Source organism: Pantherophis guttatus, chromosome 6, assembly GCF_059756535.1.
Source record: "Pantherophis guttatus breed Tessera chromosome 6, ASM5975653v1, whole genome shotgun sequence".
Taxonomy (NCBI): Eukaryota; Metazoa; Chordata; class Lepidosauria; order Squamata; family Colubridae; genus Pantherophis; species Pantherophis guttatus.
Window position 1 is genome coordinate 59,528,370 of NC_142068.1, and position 22,029 is coordinate 59,550,398.

Sequence of the window (22,029 nt, forward strand, 5' to 3'; positions counted from 1 at the left end):
GAAAATATTAGTAACATCATGTGGTTTGAAATGCCTTTTGTGGACACGGAAGGTAATATTATGGAAAAGAAACATTTGGCATGGAAGCATTGTAGAATAAAGAATGTTCCCTTAAATGAAATACATCTGGCAATGCAGGCTGGATATTTTTGTCTTAGGCTTACTTGGATTGAAAACAGAATTCATCCTATGCGATCTTCCTCTGCCAAGAAAATCTTTATATAAAAAGCAAAGAGAGTATGTTATGGTTGGGTAGTTCTCTGATCAGGATGCTGTAAAGAATGGAGGACAGGACAACCTCTTGCCACATTTTACAAATTTGAGTCCTCAAGTGCTGCTGGACTATGTTTCTCATCATCTTCTGCTTGCAAGGCTAATGGTCACAATGATATGAGCTAGGTCATTGTATTAAGCTGTACATCTAAGGAATATATCATGTGAAATGTATGTATGAGTAGATGTATGTCATTTATTATATGTAAACATAGACCCATTAACCTTTTAATTGGTGGCCCCATATCAGCACCTATTCACACATCCTGTATAAATCAGGATGAGAAATGATGCATTTCAGACCTAGGCAACCTGGTGGCTTCCAGATGTGTTGAACATCAACTTCTTTCCCATTCAGCAATGTAGCATCTGGCAACTGGGATTTAGGAGATATTGCCTAAATATGTATAAAGCCTTTCATGTACCATCATCTCAATTATCCTCCCCATAATCCTATGACGCATATGAAGCAGATGTTTTCCAGATGTTTGGGTCTACAGTTTCCACAGTCCCCTAGCACTTTTCATGCTAAATGAGAAGGGAATTGAAATTCAACATATCTGGGAAGCACCAGCATGCCTACTTATGAAATACATCATTGCTAGGCCTGATTTATAGAGGATGTGGAAACAGTTGCTAATACGGACCCATCAGTTGAAAGCTTATTGGGTCTATGTTTGCAGACAATAAATGACATTTATCCATTGATGCACACATTTCTCACGATATGTTCCATATGTTCATAACTTGATAGGAAGCCTAGCTCTCAGGCAGTTGATATTTTTTTAAAAATACAGTGTTGAACATCAGATAAAAATATGAAATTATTTTTTCCCATTTCAACTTAAAACATCACTCAACCTCTAGAGTTGATTAGCAGGTAATGTTTTTTTCAATGTTGTTAACCAGGCCTACACTCTTAGTGACCTACCAGAAGAATACTTTTTAACCTGCTTCTTCCATTCTTCCCCGCTCCATTTTCCAGTCAGCAGGAAGGAAATAAATCTCTTTCCAAAACATTTCACAGTTTACTGGAGCACCACCTCCCAAATGAAGTCAGCCAGCAAGTTCAACAAACGTTGAAAAAGCCTGGAGAACAATTAAATTTTTAAAAAGAGGATTGTTGTATTCGTTCTCTGGTGAGCAGTAGAGGGAATGGAAAGAAATGAGTCGTTTATTTTTCTTTTCTAAAGGATACCTGATAGTTATTTTATAAGGTGTCAGGAAAAGAAGGAATGCTTTCCCTTTTCTTCTTAAGGGCATGGAAGGGTGCACATGTGTGATAGGATTAGAGTCATAGAATGTACAAGCCTGTCAATATGGATGGAATAATGAAAACGACACTGGCGGATCATATTGGTGTAAATCTCATTCATCAGTTCTCCTTCTCATGGGCCTCAGATATGTTAGGATAGGTGGACAATCTACTACTCATAGGCTACACCCCATTTACAGCACAGCACCCCAAGTTTGCATTCTGAAATTTTCATGCAAAACAATGATAAAAGTTCAGGTGAAAATAGAAATGTTGGCCTCTCATTTCCATTTCCACCCTTAACCTCCCACACCCACCCCAAAATGGCTTAGAATTGTGCCATTATTATACCATTTTGTCACCAAATTTTGGCAGTTTGATTCAGACTCCATTGGGTGAAGTTGGAAGTTTCTTTAATGTGTGAATGGGAAGGGTTTCTTTCCAGAATCAGCAGTATGTTGCAGCTGCCAAAAGACCCAATGCAGTCCTACAGAAGGCTGCATCAACAAAGGAATAATATCAGGGTCACATGAAGTGTCACTAACACTTCACTAACATGAAGTGTTAGTGCCAATTTATACTGTTTTGTAACACCACACTTGGAAACTGCGCCTAATTTTGGTCATCATGATACAAAAAAGATGTTGAGTCTCTAAAAAGAGTGCAGAGAAGAGCAACAAAGATGATTAGGGGATTGGAGGCTAAAACATATGAAGAAGGATTGCAGGAATTGGTATGTCTAGTTTAACAAAGAGAAGAACTAGGAGTGACATGATAGCAGTCTTCCAATATTTGAAAGCCTGTCATAGAGAAGAAAGGGTCAACCTCCCCAAAGTACCTGAGGACAGGACAAGAAGTAACAGATTGAAATTTATCAAGGAGAGATCCAACTAAGGAGAAATTTCCTGACAGAACAATTAATCAATAGAATGACTTGCCTCCAGAAGTTATGGGTGCTCTATCACTGGAAGCTTTAAGAAGAGATTGGACCAGAATGGTACTTGAACTGAATGGTATAGGGTCACCTGCTTAAACAGAGGATTGGACTAAAAGACTTCTAAGGTCCCTTCCAAGTCTGTTGTTCTGTATTCAGATGCCTGCTTGTAACTCTCAGCACCAAAGAAGAGGGGGAAAATGTAACTACTGATAAGAAATAGCCAAAAAGACAATGGGAATTTCAATCTTTGCTGTAACTTCACCAACTTTTACATGATGTCACTTGCAACACTGAATACCCTTACTGAATAATGGCCCCTGATCTTTTGAAAGTTGGTCCTCCATGTGTTAGGAGAATCCAGGTTTCCCCTCCTCAATCCTGCAGCCTTTTATATCCTTGGCTAAGGATGCTTGCCAAATCTTCCTTTTAATTCTCACCCCATACAGCACAGATAAAGATTCTGTGGTTCATGAAATTATTTTCAAAAGCCTTCTGCAAGTAATCAAGTCAAACCTTTGGCAAGACTGCTACTTTCCTCCCCTAGCAGCTTACTTTGGAAAAAGAAACAGAAAGAGAAGAAAGAAGAGCTGATCTTTTATTTAACTTTGCCCATTATCAGCATGGGGCTCCAAAAATAAAAATTGCAGACCTCAACAAATATTAAAAGGAGGCCAGCTATCCAAAGTTATGTGGTCATGAAGCTTCCAAGACTTGGAAAGGTAGTTATGGCCATGACACTCATACCAATATGGCAACCATCATTCCCTCTTCAGCCAATGACTGGCCCCAAGAAGTTGGTCATTCAGATTTCTTGCCACTCTGATGCAGAACAAATTTATTACAGTTTACAAGAATACAGTCGATAGACTTTGGGGGAAGCTGCTATTTCTATAATCTTTCTGGTTATTGCATAACATAACTAACACCATGTAAACAGGAAGCTGCTCTTTTGGCATTGTTTTGGATGTGAGTAAATTAAAGTTCCCATCATAATAAATTTCTTGTTCAAGTCAACAGAAATGAAACTAAAGCAAAACCTATCCATTTCCTGTGATGTCTGAAACAGTTACATTCAAGATTTCTATCTTTATTGGAGTACACTAATCATAAGTGAGCATTGCCTGTAAGAAGCTGAAACTTTCTGATTATTATAAATTTTAGTCCATTTCTGATTCAAAGCAAACTAATGATCAGTAACAGCTGTCAACCAAAGGGCAAATCACATGTTCTTAATTCTTATCCCTTGGCTTTGATTCATTCTAGCATAGACCCAACTGATTGCTTGCAACAAACACCTAATTAATTTAACATGCATTTAGCCCCATCAAGCTAAAAAAGAAATGGAGGGCATTTTTAATGTTTGCCACTTGAATTATTTTCTTTAGCCTTTAATCTACTGTTTTTCTTAAATACATTATTACAGAAATGGACCATTAACTCTAAAAATAGAACCAAAAGTATCAATTAAGATTAATTGTTGCATGATTCTCCACTTTTATGCCTTTGTGTAAACAATATCCCTAGGCTTGTTCTGAAATTTGTTTGTCCAGAAGAATCTATCCAAACAATCAACACAAGAGCTTTTCTAAAAATCACCTGTGCACAAAATAATTATTTCCTGAAGATGCTGTACAGTAAGCAATGGCAGGATTCCCATTGCTTATACTAAGATCCATGGCTGCCTGCATGGTTAGGCCAAAAGAAGGATAGCAGAAATGCTTTTTACATTGCTGTCTAAAACAGCATATTAATGTGTCTGGTTTTCAGCTAGAGAGATGGACCTGAGGAGGCAAGTGTAATTTGTCATTCCACTTCCAGAAGCACAAAGTCTTTTGCTGAGATGAGACTAATCCAACAAGACACCATTTCAAGATGTAATTGTTATGTAACAGTGCATGATGTGCCAACACATTCCAAGAGTCCTACAGTGCCAGACTCTTGGGCCAACTGTCCAGCATTTAAGCATGTTGTTCAGGAATGAAATCAAAGAAAAGTATAAGGAGTAATACAGTAAAACTCCTGCATTCACATTATTAGCACATTGAGAGCTTTGATGGGAAGAAATCCATTCATTTATTTTTGTTCAATATATTATTTTTAATATTTGATACATGGGTGGTTGTATATGACAGTTTTCATGATGCATTACAAATGTTACGGTCTTATTACTGTCGTGTAAACACATTGTACTGTTTGTTGTTAGAAAGACTTAACATCTTTTTTTACAGGACTGTATAAATAAAACAAAGAACAAAATTAATATAAAAATGTATTTTCAAAAAAATGAAACTAGAACCTGAAAAAATCAAGACAAAACATTGTATTTCAGGTGTCTTAGTATAGTGTAGCAACATAAGGACTTAAAATCTTAAATGTCATTATATAGAAAGAGTGAGGATGGTGAGGATGATAATATATTTGCTAAAATCAGAGATGAATGTCCAAACTCGTTTGGACCGCAGTCTTTTATTTTGTATCTGTTTGTTTGTGTTTTTCATTTCATATTAATTGAATTTTGTCTAATATCCTCTTTGATCATTGTTGAGCAGAGCTTTCATATGAGATAAGACAAAATCCACATGTTGTTCCAGAAAGAAATTTCATATCCTTCCTTCCCTATGAATTTCACAATAAAACTTTGTTCATATGTATATCTATATTAAACAGAAAAGCAGATGTCATCTGCAATTGAGAAAAGGAAGCTGGGTACAGAGAAAAAGTTTTTTTTTGAAAACATTTAAGTGAAGAGACCAAGGAAAGAGTAATAGAAAGGCTATGTCTTCCTAAAAGAGTAGAGAGGATTACTAGGTTTTGACAGAAACTACCCTGTAAACATAATAGCTGCTTTTAATAACAAATTGTTTGTTTACTTGCAATAAGAGGCCATATTATGTATGAGTTATGCTTATTGGAAACCCTTGAGACCCAATCTAGAATGTTAAATTTGAAAGCAAAGGAAGAAAGTTACCTGGTGGTGTTTCCAGAGTTGATTTATTCTTTCTTGGTTTGATAGTTTTCTTTGATTTGTACTCTTTCTTGCCTGGTTTGAATCTTGGAGATACCTCTATTTCTGCAGAAGGTTTCAAGTCTTTTTCTCTTGGTTGCTCTGTGAAAGGTGACAAGTCCTCATTGGGATCTGGATAAGAATAATAATGATTCCTATTGATGATTTCTTGTAGGTAGTAATCCTGGTCCTCCATGGGGAGAGCCCACGTGATAAAGCCAAGCAGTACCAGATCAAAATAACAAAAAACAAGGTAGAACTGAAGAAACGATATCTTCCTGAAAATGGGAATCTGTTTCATCATGTTTATGTTGTGCTAAAACAATGTAGCCTTGCAGTTTTCCAGACTAAATTTAAGTGGAGAGAGAAAGATAAAAGCAAGTAAGCAAAGAAAGAAGCAAGAAGAAAGAAAGAAAGAAAGAAAGAAAGAAAGAAAGAAAGAAAGAAAGAAAGAAAAAAGAAAGAAAGAAAGAAGAAAGAAAGTTATTTGCTAGTAAAATCCAAGGTGAAGAGCAAAGTCTGGCATTAGAGCTTCTGCTTTGGGAATAGTTTGCAAAAGTTACAGCTAATGAAATAGGAGTGTGGAGTGGAAACAGAGGGAGGAGGAAACAGCTACAGTTCATGTGATCAGCAGAGCTTAAGAGTCAAACACATATGCAGGCATATAGGAAAAGAGACATACTTGACAGGTGTGATTTTTCCATCCCAAGCTTTTAAAGATATTGTTTCTCTCCCCCTCACTTTTACCTCCCCCTCTACTCCCCATTAAAAATTCAATTAAACTCATGGCTCCTAAGATTCTGGGACTTTGAATGCTGCTATAATACTAAGTCTGGACATTGTTTATTCAATAAAGTAGGGGACGGGCAGAAAGTGAGTTGGCCACAAGCCTTGGTATCCGATTCCTTTTTTACAAATTGTGTCCTTTGTCTTGCCTGGATTGTGTAGAGTGAAATGTGTTTAGATGAAACTGAAGGAGAAAGGGAAAATATTTTTTCTCCTCTGGTGGAGCTGGAATCCTCAGCAGAATGTGAAGGTTGTGTTCTTGTTCTAGAAAACAGGAAGGCAGACTCATGAAAATGCCTATTATTCTTCGAGCGTTTGATAGAAAACAGGTGCAGATCATTAATGGCATAGAAAAGTGATATTTTTTCATTTGTACAGTCTGTCCTCCTAACATATGAGAGAGACTAATATTGTGCCCGTGCCCACAATAAACTAAGTAAGCACTATTGCTTTTTAATAGAAATGCATAGGAGTACATTGTAAAGCTCCGCTCCCAAAGCATGGTGGTGATGGGTAAACAGTATAAGCCTTATTATACTGGACAACATAGCTCTGTCTTGGAGAAAGACTTGGGACCTACTCCATTTTTCCCCACCAAAAAACTTTACATATCAATTCAAAGATATGGAAGATACAGTACTAAGCAATGTGACCTCCTGGCTGGGAATACACAGGTCAGAGTGCAGATCGACAATGAGACCATTGAAATAGTGAAGGAATTCATCTTCCTGGGCTCTAAAAATGACCAAAGTGGTGACTGCAACCCTGAGATTAGACGGCATATATCACATAGAACTGCAATGTCTGGCATGAATAACATTTGGAAGAGTAAAGACATCAGCCTCACAACCAAATGCATATTAGTTAATGCAATAATTTTTCCAATTGCTACTTATGATTGTGTAACTTGGACTCTGGAAAATGCAGAGAGGACAAGGGCGGACGCCTTTGAACTGTGGTGCTGGAGACAACTATTAGGCTTGCCATGAGCTGCAAAAATAACAAAGAAGTCCTAGACCGGAATTCACCAAAAATACCACTTGAAACCAAGATCACCAAACAGAGACTGTCATACTTTGGTCAGGTCACAAGAGCTGAGTCACTCAAAAAGTCAATCATGCTGGGAGTGATCAGCAGAAAAAGGAGAAGGGACCACCCTAATACCCGCTGGCTGGACACTATAAAAGATACTATAAAAGAGCCTTGGTAATACAGTGGTCTAAGGCACCCTGTTATTAAGCTGGTTATTAAGACCAGATGCCTGCACAATTACTGCAGGTTCGAATCTCGCCAAGGCTCAAGGTTGACTCAGCCTTCCATCCTTTCTAAGGTAGGTAAAATGAGGACCCAGATTGTGGGGGCAATAAGCTGACTTTGTATAAATATACAAAAGAATGAAGGCTATTGCTTAGCGCATTGTAAGCCGCCCTGAGTCTCCGGAGAAGGGCGGCATATAAATCAAATTTAAAAAAAAAAAAAACCATGGTGGATCTGAAGGACACAGTGGAGACAGAGGGACATGGAGAATGCTGAGCCATAGAGTGGCTGTGAGTTGCACACAATGACTATGATATTACAAACATTAACAGTCAAGATATTGGATACCTTTAAATAGGATTTTTACCTATGTAGATTCCATATTTTGTTCTCTTTATGTTTACAGAACTAAGCCAATCTGTTTGCTAAGTTATTTTGCCCAAAGGGATTCTTATATTTTTATTCTTTTTTGTAGTTTAAACGTCCATGAAATGGGAAATGTTTTGTTTCAAGAGTGGAACAAAAGATCCTCACCTGTAGTTTCCCATCAGAATGTTCCAAGTGGACTCTATCTCAAAGCAAATTCAGTGTACAAAACTTAAAAGTGTTCTAGGTTATAAAATGTTAAGTTTATAGGAATCAATCAGAACTCAGAACAAGCCCCCTGCTCTTTTGATTTTCATTTTCAAAAAGCCACAAAAGGATATGGTGTAGTTATCTATGATGACTACTGACTGCAATTCAGAAATATTTTTAATCCTTTATGGAGTTATGTATCAATGTTTTCCACTTCAGGCTACCTTCTAAGCAAGTGCAAGCTACATTTTTTTTATTGCTTTTGTTGCCTTTTGTGTGATAGACCCAATCCAGAACAAAAGCGACAAAAGTTATAGTTGCTACACCCATTCTGCTTTGCCTAATCCACACTGGAATTTTATAGACCTCTCCATGTTGTGGTAATTGTTTGTCCAGAGTGCCAAATAAATAGAAGATGTACGCTCACTGAATTCAATGGATCATTTTTTCTGTTTAATGGAATTAACAATTGTTGCAGGATAAAAACAGATGCTGTTTGTTGGGTCTATTTCAGGGGTGGTATTCACTTACCTTCGCTACCGGTTCGCAAATGTGAGCTCGCGTGCACATCCTGCGCATGCATGGAGGGTAAAAAACGGGACGTGATGATGTCTGGATGGGTGGGCGGAGCCTCCCACCACTGGCGCTACCAGATCACACGATCCAGATAGAACCGGCTGAATTTCACCACTGGTTTATTTGCTCTGATACTTATTGTTCTATCTATTTCTTTGGACTTTTTCATGGGACTGAAGTTATTCCCTTTCTTTTTGCCTTCTTTTTGCTATACAATCAGATTCTTGACTGAGAACTGCAAGTTGCCCATTATAGTTATGCAGATTATAGTTTTCCAAGTGATTTACCATGAAATTAATACCAGCATTCATATTTCACATCCACTACATGTACCATAGCAATGGTAATGAATTTAACATGAAAACAATCAACTGTCCTCCCATTAGAAGCATTTGTTCCTTTTAAGCTGACTTGCAATATCTATTATTTGATTTATTATACATAATGACCTTCTCCAGACACTTGTTTCATAGCTTTCTGAAAAGCATTTTGGAGACTGTGGATTCTTTCTTCTGTAAGTCTTGAGAAAATTTTCCAAATTTCTTTGGCATGATCTAAATCCCTTAAATGCAGAGGAACGGCTTCACTGGCTGCCAGATAAATCTTAGCTGCTCTGTATTTTCCAGCATCCCAGGCTCTTTATTTCTAAATTGGGCGTCTTTCCTCATCTAGCACAAAGGTGCTTCCTAGAAAGTATTTTCACTTTGAATGTCAAAGGAGTATTTTCACTTTGGATTATCAGAGGGAGGATTTTGATCCTTGCCGCTTCCAAACAGGCTGAAAATTTCTTGATTCTTTTTTTTTGTATGCTTTCTTCTCCAAGTTTTTCTTCATTGCTCAGGAGAGTCCCACTGTTTTATTCATGAAACCTTCTTGTACATTTACTGAATGCTGGATATTGAAGCATTCTACATGGGTATGTCAATGCTCCTGAGAGCTGGAATTGGAGCAATGATTAACAAAGCAGACTATACAACTGTGATAGAAAGAATAGTTATTTATAAGAAATATTTTAGGTAATCTAGGTAAAGATTATCATGTAGCTAGCTACCAGGAGGAGAGAATAAGAACAGGTCATCTTTGTGTTTTGCATGCAGGAATGGCAGAGGAACATGACTCAGATTAACCATATTGTAGATAAACGGCAGGAAAATAATAAATAACAAAGGAACACAGAGTCAATTCACCTCATCTTCATCCATCTTGGTCTGTATGTTCTGAGATGCTGAAGAATTACTGTCACTGGATTTGTGCCTATGGCCAGCAGGGCCCATAACATCTCTTCAGATCTTAACCATCTCCTTACCAATTGATTGATTTATGTAATCTAAATTGAGAATATTGAAAAGAGAGAGAGGTTTTAAAATCTAAACCAGAAAATATGAAATAAAAATGCAGCTGCACTGCTCAGAACAATCCAAAATACTCAAAATAATGGTGCTGAACTTTTATTCTAAATGTGGAACAGAACATGCATGTTAGATTTAAAGCTTCAATACTTTGGTTTGGTGTTCTGCATGATTATCCTGAATTTGCACATTAGCGTTTTCCACTATATATCAGTGAAGCATCTGTGATGTAACCTTGATACTTCCCCAGTTTGGAATATGTTGATCAGATAGGGTCAAATAATACTATTTGTTGAAGATAGCAGCATCCAGAAAATGTCTGATAGCAGTAAGGGTTCTGGTAACTCCTTCACTCATATTTACAGCATGCAAACACAAAGTGGGATTTTTTTTTAAAAAAAATCTAACTATAAATAGAGTTCTGTAAGAGAATAGTCCCTACACATCTCTCACCAAAATCATTAGCTATTGTTAGTCTTTCCTACCAAGAATGTATGTCCTGTCAATCCATGGACAAGCACCTTACTAGAAAGGAGAAGCAGCTAAGGAATATGAAATTATGAAAGCTGAGACCTAGCGGTTAAGTAGATTTGCTAGTTTAAAGAAGCTGCTAATTGTAAGAATATCACAACAGCAAATTAAAGGTAGATAGAAAGTTGAAGACTAAAAATCATAAAGCTAATAGAAAAATGCTGAGAAGACATTCTTCCCCCCCTTTCCCCACCCAAAAAAGAATGAAATTGTGAAAAGGAAGATTGCTGTTGGAGGTTGGAGGTATGGAGGTATAAGAAGCTATAATCATCAATCTAACAGTCTGAAAACCTTACAGCAATCGTGTCCAATCCATGACCCATGGGCTGCATGTAGCCCTGGACAGCCAGTAATGGAGCCCTGCAAGAACTTTTAACATTTTTATGTGATTTATATATGTTAATTATATTTTATATGTGACTCAAGAACAATTCCTCTTCACTCACTGTCCAGGAAATTCACTCACAATCCAGGAAAACCAAAAAGTTGGACAACTATGCCTTAGAGCCGTGATGGAAGATCTATGGTACACGTGCCACCTGTGGCACACAGAGCCATATCAGTGGGCATGCGAGCATTGGCCTAGCTCAGCTGCAGCATGCATGTGCGCGCCGGCCAACTGATTTTCGGGCCTTCCAGGCCCACCGGAAGTCAGGAAACAGGCTGTTTCCAGCCTCCGGGGGAGTGAGGAAGGCCCATTTTTCACCCTCCCCAGGCTTTCTAGGAGCCTGGGGAGGGCAAAAACAGCCTTCCCCACCCTTCCCCAGAGGCCAGAAGCCCACCGTTTTCAACTTCCGGTGGGACCAGAAGGCCTGTTTTTCACTCTCTCCAGGCTCCAGAGGCTTTCTAGGAGCCTGGGGAGGGTGAAAATGGCTTTCCCCATCCCCCAGAGGCCCTCCGGAGTCTGGAAATGGCCTGGGGCACATTGAATTATGAGTGTGGGCATGCATGTGCATGAACCCCCCCTCCCTCACTTTTGGCACACGGCGGCAAAAAGGTTAGCCATCACTGCCTTAGAAGTTCCAGGCAAAGCTGGCTTGGGAGGGAAGGTTGAAGGAGGAGGGCAGTATTGTTACTTCGTCCAACCCATTGTTATGTGGGTTGTTAAGAATGAATATTGTTGCCAGGACTAGACAAAGGAGGAAATGGAAAGCAGCTATGTGGAATCCACAAGAAGCTAGATAAGAAGAAGATGAGAGATATCAGATTCACCACAGAGGAGAAAGATGAAGGCTAATAGAAAGAGGATTGTTGATAAAAGAACCACAATTACTATTCTCTTATGAGGACCAACCTCATATGCTTGAAGGAAGAAGATGGAAGAAGTAATTGAAGTGAAGGAAGAAGTTAGAAAGGGGAGAACAAAATGGAAGAGGGAGAAAGTGAGAGAAGACATAGTAAAAGAGTAGAATTTCAAAAGTAAATCAACAGAAGAATTAAGAAACATTAACAGAGCTAAATAATAATCAAGAAGTAACAACAAATGGGGTGAAGTGAAGAATTTACTGTAGGTTTCAGGCAGAGAAAGTTTTTAAGACAAATACAGTAAATTCAAAAGTGAAGTCCAATTAAGATGAATTAATTCATATCGAAAAGGAAAGGACAAACTGTTACAAATGTAAATAAATAAAGCTTTGGAGTAATTGAAATAGAATGTTTGATACTATTTTGCATATAATTAGATAATAATGTGTCTTTTTGTAATAAAACTTGATCTCTTCTTGGTAGCCATCAATCTGTACAAAAAAGAATCAAAACCAGATTCATAATGAATAATCTTGTTCATTCATTCAACAATACAATCAAACTTTTGGGAGATGAATTCTGGCATGATTTCATATATGCTTCAAATTATCTGTGTGTGCATTTGTAGTGACAGCGTCTAACTGACCTTGGCTGATCTTGAAAAACATAGCAGAGTTACAGCTGCTTAGATGGGAGATTGCCAGCTGGACTTGGAATGTGAAGGCAGCAATGGTAAACTACTTTTGTATTTTTGCAAAAAAAAGAAAAAGAAAAAGAATTTGAATATGCCCATGAGGTTACCAGAAATTGAATTATATATGAGGGAGTTTTTAGTTATGTTGTAGTGATTTAGTTTCTGTTCCATGCATGAATCAACTTGATTTGTATACATTTTAATATAATTTGTTTCATAACTGAGCTCAGGGACAAAAACTATTCATTTTGAGCTGGGTACATATCTTACGTATTTTTGGGTACAGACCGTATCTAGATTATCGTCTTCTCTGAGCATGGCAATGAGATACATTCAAACACACCAAAATGTTGGAACAGAACTCATATGTTGGATAAGGGATCATTCTCCATAAGTGAACAATAAGAAACCCTGCAGATCACCAAGGTGCAAACATGAATTGGAATGCTGATTTAGTTGCATACATTTCACCAAACTTGAATATTGTAGTAACCCAATTAAAGACAGAATACATAGAAGTGGAAGGAAAGAGATCTGTCTAGGGGCACTGGGCCTTATTCCTATATTGCTTCTTGTTTAGGCAACTGCAAAGTTCTCTGCATGGAGCTGTCTTTAAAAACCCTCCAAAAACTTCAACTGGGGTAGAATTCAGTTTCCTGTTTATTACTTATTGCTGTCACATAACACCTGTTTTATGGATCTACACTGGATACCAGTTTGTTTCCAGGTGCAATTTAAAGTTCTGTTTACCCTCTATAGAACCTATAACTAGAACCTGGTTATTTCAAAGACTGAGTGCTCCACAAAGAATCTACCTGCAGGCAGTACATGCTCACAGTCCTTTTCGGTTGGGAAGTTGGTAAAAGGGCACTTAGAAACCAGGATTCTCTGGGGAAGGCTCTCCTGTGGGATAGTTGCCTATAAAACATACATCAGTCATTTCCCTAATGATCTTTAAGAAGTTGGTGAATAGCTGGTGGATTTAAAGGGCCTTTGGAGAAGGATCTTAGTGATATTGTGGAATATCCTCCCAACCATTGAGGGCTAATGGTTATTTTTTAATTGTAATATTTGAGATTGTGTTTGCTGTTGTGATTATTTTCTTATTTTATTTATAACTCACTTAGCATCATAGTAAGTAAGGAGGTAGGTAAATAATTGAGTGTGTGTGTGTGAGAGGGGGGGTTATCCAGTTGTGTGAGGCTTGACACCCCAGTACTTGGTTGAGTTTGTAGCCTGAATCAGAAAACCTGACAGATTTGTATATTTTTATCACTTTGTATACATGACTGAGGTAATCATTGCATGGATACTGGAGCATCAACCAATATTGTTGGCTTCATATAAATCACTGAGAGTTAAAACTGATAAATAATTTTTTTCCAAAGTCTACAAAATTTGTCACCCAATAAAACTCCAGGGCAAAATTTATGCTCTTTAATACCGAGCTATTTGTAATGGTTTCCTCCCCTGGGAATTTTCAAGAAGCTTTAAGAATGGGGATCTTTTCCCACTTCACCTATTTTTTAGTCGCTCAGTGTTTAAATAAGTGGATAAATATGTCAGCTCAAAGAATGAGGTAGTAAGACAAGATTAATGGGAAACCTACAACTGTGAAATATATTTTGTAGGGAAAAAATGGATACCAATTCTAGCTTGGTTTCAAAGAAGATAAATGTAATTATTCTTCTGAAGCTACTGATATCCTGGATATTTCAGCAACATTGCTCCAGTCTATCCTATCAAAGGATTCCATTCCATTCAGGAAGAAGAGCTGAAATCCTTCAGCAAGGAGCTCTTTTGCCCGGTTTGCTTAATGAGCCAGAAGATCACTTAATGACCATAACTGAGAGTGTTGGGAATGCAATCGTTGAAGAAAGCAGTCACATAGGCATCTTGCTCAATAACTGAGATTCTGGTCCCAATTATGATCATTAAGTGAGGAAGGAGGTCAGGTAAACTGGTCCTGCCACTGGCTGCCAGTGGGTAGTCAGCCATATTCAAGCTGGCAGGAAGTAGGAAGTCACTTCTAGTCTCACAGATTCTTTTGCCCGCCTGTGATCCTTCTCTTTCTCCATTTAAATATGGAAATATCTCTCAAACCATGGTCCAATGGATCATGGATTCTCTAGCATATCTTGTGTGTGTACTGAACTGGGTACATTGTAAATATTTGTTGTTGTGAAATTTCTGCTATATTTATTATGCTGATTCATATTTTTGATAATTTGATGCTTTTTTTATTTGATTAAATAAAAAGGAGCCCGGCAACTACAGTCAAAGAAACAAATCTTGGGAATAAAATCACATTTGCCATTTATCAAATTAGTTTTTTGGTGGTGTCAGATTTGTACTGAACTCTGTCTTTTAAACTGGGTGCATAATAATGTCCACCAGGGTATGGATTGTGATGAGCAGGATTTTGCATGTTGTAGCTAAATAAAGAGAACATGAGAGGAAAAAAACACATACTGTTGTGGTTCTACTGATGTTATATCTTCCAACTAGTGGAAAAGAAAATATAAAAGGGCTCTTATTTGTTTCTGTTGGCTGACTGAGTGTATTATTGGACTGGTCTTTAAGAGAATTAAAATGTATATTGAAGAAATTGAAGGAAGACAAATAGAGAACCACAAGCCTGTTAGGTTTTGGGTTGTATGCTCCATAACTTGATTCTGCTACTGCTTTCTGCATTTTATTCTGTGTCTCTTCTTGTTGCTGTTGGAATTGGGGAATGTAACCACAGTCACATTTTGTAGCTCAGTGGTTCATGTTCTTTTGAACAGCTTCAAATTCTTGGCTTTCTAAAGTGCAGCTGAAAGATGTAGCAACATTTCAAAACAACTTAAGAACATAATATGAGCAAGGATCACCGAGTTCAGCATTTTTTATGGTGAAAATTAGAAATACTTAAAAATGTCAGCCCTCACCTTTATTTTGGACTAGTAACTCTCTCTTGACTTGACTGTAATCCTACTAAGTGTGTGAGTGGGATTTATACCAACCCTCTCCTTATGATTAAATGCATAAAGTTCCTGGTGTCCCTCTTCAGTTATCACTAGTGGCACCTTTTTCTTATAAAAGTTCTTTGGCAGACCTCTTAACTATTTTTTTAAAAAAAAAATGTTTGATCTTAAAAGCATTAGATTTCAGATTTAGGGCAGAGGTAATTTTTCTGGAATTTATGTACTGATCAGTATATTTTTTTATTCATGTATCATATTGTAAATCACACATAGCATGAATTATTCTGAATTTGTATTGCAATCATTAGGCTTGTTCCAGATCTGGAATTTGATCCTGAGCTTCAGTATAGGTTACCAACCTTTGTAGATTGTAATGGCAGGCAGAGGATTGCCTTTTTTTAAATTGATTCATCATAAAATGGGACAAAACCCCTGCAAACAGAAAGCAAATGTACCATGCATGCTGTTTTTCTGGAAAGAATATTCAATCATATTGCTTGCTTGCTTTCCCCTGACTACAGTCTTAAATGGTAAAAGTTTAAGTTTACTTTATTGGGTTTAAGTTTACTTTATTGATTAGCCCTTGGGCAATATCAAAGTGCAGTTCCAGACACAAATGATTACTAAAATCTGATAAAAACAATTTAAAATGAAATTGGAATAAAATACAGTTTAAAATGAAATTGGAATAAAATAAAATAAAATAATATGGAGATAAATTAAATATGATAAAATTATATTTCAGTGTCACCCCTACAATCTACCCCAATCAGTCGCACATATGCTGATCTCAACCGAACCATTTTGCTTAAGTACTGTGCTGTGTTAAATATTATGTTCAGATTCTGGCTCCACATAGGGATATAGGGATCCCAATGGGTCATTTGTTTAGTATATAGACCAAGGTACCTGTCTCTCACCGTCTTATACAGGCAACAATCAAGTAGGATGTGAGCCAGGTCTTCTACCTCTGCCACTCCGCAAATGCAGAAACATCCATTGTACGGTATAGAATGTAATCTCCCATATCTGATCATTGTGTCAAGCTGTTCGAATCTCACTCACATAAATATATCCATAAGATGTTTTGGCAGTTGTAACTTTAAATAGCTGTCTATTTGAAAAGTATGTTTGTATTTGCTCAGCCATTTAAAATTACCCAACAGTGAAATGTATTATAGTGGTTAAGGTGTCAGACAATACTTGATATTTAATTTATCCATCAGCCATGAAAAGTCATTATTAGATTTGAGCCAATTACCTTTCAGCTTAACCTGCCCCAAAACATTAGTAATGGAAGAAAACTTGGAGGAAGGAGTGCTGCATATATTGCTTGAAACTTCTGCAACAAAGGTGGGATATAAATCAAATAAAGAAATAAATCCCAGAAAAGAAATGTATGTATTGCATGTTGTATGTATATACCTAAGTATATTTTAAAAGACAACTTTGAAATATGAAGATTACTATGGAATAGTGCTTAATACTAAAACATACAATACAGATGAAATGTCTTACAGAATGAGTCTACATTTCACAGCAGACCGTAGCCCATTTACAGCTGAAGATTGTTTAAATATTTACTTTACTTCATTTGCAAAATCTAAATTAATTGCATTCCTCAAAGCCAATGGGGAACCTATCTGTTTAAAAAATAAGGTATGAATAATCCAGAGAATTACAATTTATTTCTGTGTAAACTACTAACACTCTAGTAATCAGTTTAGAACAGTTTTCTAAGACTGAATTTTAAATGATGGAATACTAACTCTTTGAGAAGGCCATGTGGTTTGTATATATTTTGGCAACAAAGCATTGCTAAAAATAACATTTTTTTCTGACATTGTAGAAAGCTTCTATTCCTAAGTACTTAAAATCTGCAGTATATCATGAGCTGTACAATAGAGAAAGAAACTGGAATTACACTTTTTAAACATTCATATTTTTTTCTTCACAATAACCATTTATACCTGCTGTCAACAGAGGTAAAATTTACACCCACAGAGAAAGGAACCACTTTTGAAAAATACACAGTAATCTGTGTTTAAACATTGAAACCTTGCTTTTTCAAAGTCCAACTGTCATTAAGTATGCTTTCTCTGTTCACTGAGCCCTGAAAATCCTCTCTCCGACTGCTTTATGTCAAAAGCTTAAAAATTTTCACTCCTCATAAGTATCAGTTGTCATAATAAATGTTAAGTGTTTTTTTTTTACAAATATCACTTCTATTACAAAAGGTTAGCCTGTATATATACAGTATGTGTGTGTGTGTGTGTGTGTATAATATATATAAGGGAAAGAGAGGAGAGACAGTTTACATTTATATGAACATATGTAATATAGATAATATTAAAATAAATTTGAGTTTTTAAACCTGAAAACTGAAAATGACTTGGTGGCATATAATTAGCATGCACAGCATAATAGTTAGCTTTCTTCAAGAGATAAATATATTTGGTGGTATCGCAAGTAAGTGGACATTATATACAGAGAGACATGATTAATTTTTGAGGCAAATGAGATAGTTGCTGCATAAGATATTCTTGTTTCACTGTTTTAAGGGAGGCAAAGCGTACAGCTTCACAAAATTCTTCATATTCACATTTGCAAAACAAGTAAAAATAATGCAGGAACATTTGGTGTCGAAATTGATTGTTATTATTGATAGCGGAGCATTTAAGTTTTTATAAATACAACTTGAAAGAGGGCAAAAATCTGCTGCAAATGAATATTAAAAGATGTCTGGACCAATTTGGTGAAAGGCTCAATGCTGCAATCTCTTCACCAACTAGAAAGTTGGTAGAATTCTGAAAGAAAATGAAATTTAAAAGACAGATTTTATACAGCATTTGAAATGGCTATTTCAGTAAATACTGCTGCTAGAAATACTATAGCAGTGATGGCTAACCTTTTCTGGACCGAGTGCCCAAAGCACACCCGAACCCCAAAATGCAAAACCTCCACATCCATCCCACCCCCTGCGCATGTGTGCATGGCTCCCCACATGCATCCCACCCCCTGCACATACGCAGCAGAGACCCAAAGACCAGCTGATGTGCAGCAGAGCTGAATTGGGACGATGGCTCGCATGCAGTCAGAGAGGGCACTGTGTGCCACCTGGGTCACGTCAAGTAACCTGGGGCTCCCAGCTCGACCATCACAGATTTCAATGAAATTTGGTGTGAACATGCACACACGTCCCCAATGAACATTGGTAAAGTGTTATGTTTGCCGATGCAATACTTGCGGAGATATAGTCATTTGTTTGACCCCCATACCACAGCCTTCAACATTATGACTCTGAGGTTTCAGCAACTTTAAGACATAATATCTCCGGCAATATTTTGTTAAGAGAAACAAAACTTGGCCATCTTGTACAACTTGTTGTGTTCTATTAAACAAAATAATAAAAACATTCTCATGAGCAATCTCCATCTAGATAATTTGGAGCAAATTTGGCCAAAAATGACTGCAGCTTAAAAAAAGGGTAACATTTGGCTTCTTATATCTCTGGAAGGAAAAATATGAGAAACATGAAACCTTGTGCATAATAACAAGGTTGTCAAATATAAAATTTCATTCTCCTACTTCTTTCCAATAGTTCGCAAATTGAGTGTAAAAGGGACGGTTTTTGTAAAAATGCCAAAAATAGGGTATTTTCAGCCCGCTTTTACAAAAAAGACCTTCTGGAAACTCTGTTAAATCATTCTCATTAGAAAGAGCATGTTTCAACCCCCCTAAAAAAAAGTAGGGTTGGTGTCCCTAAAAATAGGGACAAAGTTGAGGATGTTGCTATGGCAGCATCACATGCATTCTGTTATTGTTTCGTCTTGTTTGTTTTATATAGACATCATTACTACTATTATATTGCATTGGTCCATGGTGACATTGTCACTACCAGTTCAGGCACTTGACCCTACAACCCCATCACCATAGGGGTTATGCCTGATAGCCATGAAATACCAGCCACGGGTAGGTTTCTTGATTCAGGATCCCAAGCCTGTAGTTTGGTTTCTTCCTCGAGGTTCCAAAACCTTGTGTGGATATCTGTCCAGTTCCCAAGCCAGCAATTGGGCAGCTTATCTTAGGTTCCCAAGCCTAAAGTGGGTATCTTATATGGTTCCCAAGCCGAAGTCCATACTGTTTGTATGAACTGCCAAATTCCAATAATCACTTATTTATTATTGAATTTACGTGCCATGTTCTTTAGCGTTGCTTCTGGGAATTGATACTATCGACCTGATGATGTAACTGAAGATGCTGGAAGCACGCAGATAAGATGTGGTTCTGGAACCCAACAAACATCTTGTCTTTCAGGCCAATAAAATGAATGAGCAGGGCCTCGTGGATACATAAATGTTACCAATGCATCATTTTGCTCGATCAAAATTTCCATGATGTTGCCTACCCATCATTTTTTGTCATAAATGCAGGCCACATAACAACCGGGAAATATGTCGGCCAATTTTAAATTCAGAACAACGGTATTGGACATTTTGGCTACAAATTTAATTGTGTCATTTGAAACTTTGCTGACAGAAATCGAATTTGAATCAACTGTCATAAACTGGTGATGATCTCTTGTGCCAGCTATTGTGCTGCTAACTTTCCATCTTTCTTCTTGCAGCATCCTGCTGTCTTCAAGTTCTTCCTTCCGAATGTATATATATTTAAGTCCATAGATGTTTCTGTCACAAAAGTTGAACAGATCTGTCTGCGTCAGTATTTGGTCGGTTGATGGTCACTGGAGTCTGGCTTGAGCAGCCAAACATTTAGTCGTGCCACCAACTGCATCACATGGTGATTTGGTGAAACAAAACCACATGGTGAAACATTCACAGACTTAAATATATATGTGTTAGGGCCTTTTCTGGAAAGCTAAATGTGTCTAAAGTAGGATAATTTGAGCCTGACCATTTATTCCTCAAGTGAGAACACTGGATTGATTGATTTATTAAATGAACCATTTGTTTTCTTGGCTTCCAGGTAGATACCAGAAGTGAATGCCAAACAAAACAAAACAAAACAAAACAAAACAAAACAAAACAAAACAAAACAAAACAAAACAAAACAAAACAAAACAAAACAAAACACCAATGCCATTGGACAGGGGTTATATTACAGTTTGAATTTGAGTAACATTTCAGAGGTGTTTCACAAAAGCCATCGGAAATTCAATTAAAAACGCTATTATAAAAAGTTCATTTCCATTGGAATGATAATCGTAATTGCCAATAGTACCAGAAAGGTATATTAGACTTTTTGCATAATATTTTGTGTGAACAAATGGACTAGCCAAGCATGACTGGCTAAGGAAGCTGCCATTGGATTCCACTCTTTTGAAGACAACAAAGTCCATATTTTGGACAGAGAGGATTGCTGGTTTGAAAAAGGGGTTAAAGAGGCCATCTATGCCAAAATTGAAAATCCCTCTCTCAACGGAGGGGGAGGGATACAACATCATCAATCTCCAATCTACAACACAGTCCTTTCAACAGTTCCAAGAAGGCTCCACACCAATTTGCACCACTCAGGTGACCTTGATGACACAGATAAACCTCCAAGTGACCTTAATGACCACTAAAAGTATTCAAATGTCCAGCTGTCTGCAAGGAGTATAAATCCTCCCATTTCCCACCATCTGTCAGATCTGAAGAAGCTTCTTGGATGACCAGCGAAATGTCTTCAAAGAAAAACCAGAATGTCCAGCTGCTTCTTGAGAAAAGCACCTTTGGGACTGCCATTGGATTGGATCTTCATTAGCAACCTGCACATAATACTTCCAATTATGGACATCACCAAGATGAAGCCATCAAAAGTACTAGATGAGACTGAACTGCCTTCAAAGATGGCATCAGATCAGTGAAGCACATAAATAATAAAAGGATGTGCAGGATAATTCTCAATACAAATTTCATAGACCCATATGTGATATGCCAAAAACTGAAAATGGAGCTGGGTTGCATGGAAGCTGAAGATACTTTTTCAAAAGGTTATTTGTGCCCAGGGGCTACATCTGAGTTCCAGCAGCTCAGTTAGAACTGTCATGAATTGTAGTGATTTTACAATTACTGTTAATCCACTGTGTCATATTGAACAATACCTTTTCTGATTTTTCTTTTTCTAACCATGCTGTGGAGATAACATTTCAGCAAAATGTTCCTGGTGCTATTTGGATTATAACATTGTCACCAGGAAAAATGATAAAGTGCATCTACAAAGTTTCAAAGCAGTGTGGGAAAGATTGTGTGTATTATGACCTTTCAGTATGATTCTATAAATGTGAGGTTATTAAACCTAGTATTATACATTGTGGTCTCACCATTGATGCACAAGTCCTATGTAAGTATGAAAAGAAAAGAAAACGCCTCAAGCAATTTTTAAGCCACGTGATATGTCTCAGGCCTAATTCCCTTTAGGAATTTTGATTATTTTAACAGATTTCTGTTGTTAAAACCTGTTCCTTTGAACACTTCACTAAAAGTAGGGAGAAGATGACGGGGAAAAATGGTGCAAACAAGTTTTAACATAAGCAAAAGTAACAGTGACATCCACACATCATTTCACACTTAGCAGTGAA

General features: G+C 37.2%; 1 protein-coding gene across 1 annotated transcript in view; it reads right to left on the bottom strand.

The window, feature by feature from the left end:
- The window catches only part of CPXM2 (carboxypeptidase X, M14 family member 2), a 102,616-nt gene extending 96,115 nt beyond the window's left edge, over nucleotides 1-6,501 (bottom strand). Inside the window, exon 1 of the mRNA XM_034436401.3 lies at nucleotides 5,434-6,501. Coding sequence (XP_034292292.2) covers nucleotides 5,434-5,773 — 340 coding nt within the window. The 5' untranslated portion in view covers nucleotides 5,774-6,501. The remainder of the gene's footprint in view (nucleotides 1-5,433) is intronic.
- Between the last annotated feature and the right edge of the window lie 15,528 nt (nucleotides 6,502-22,029).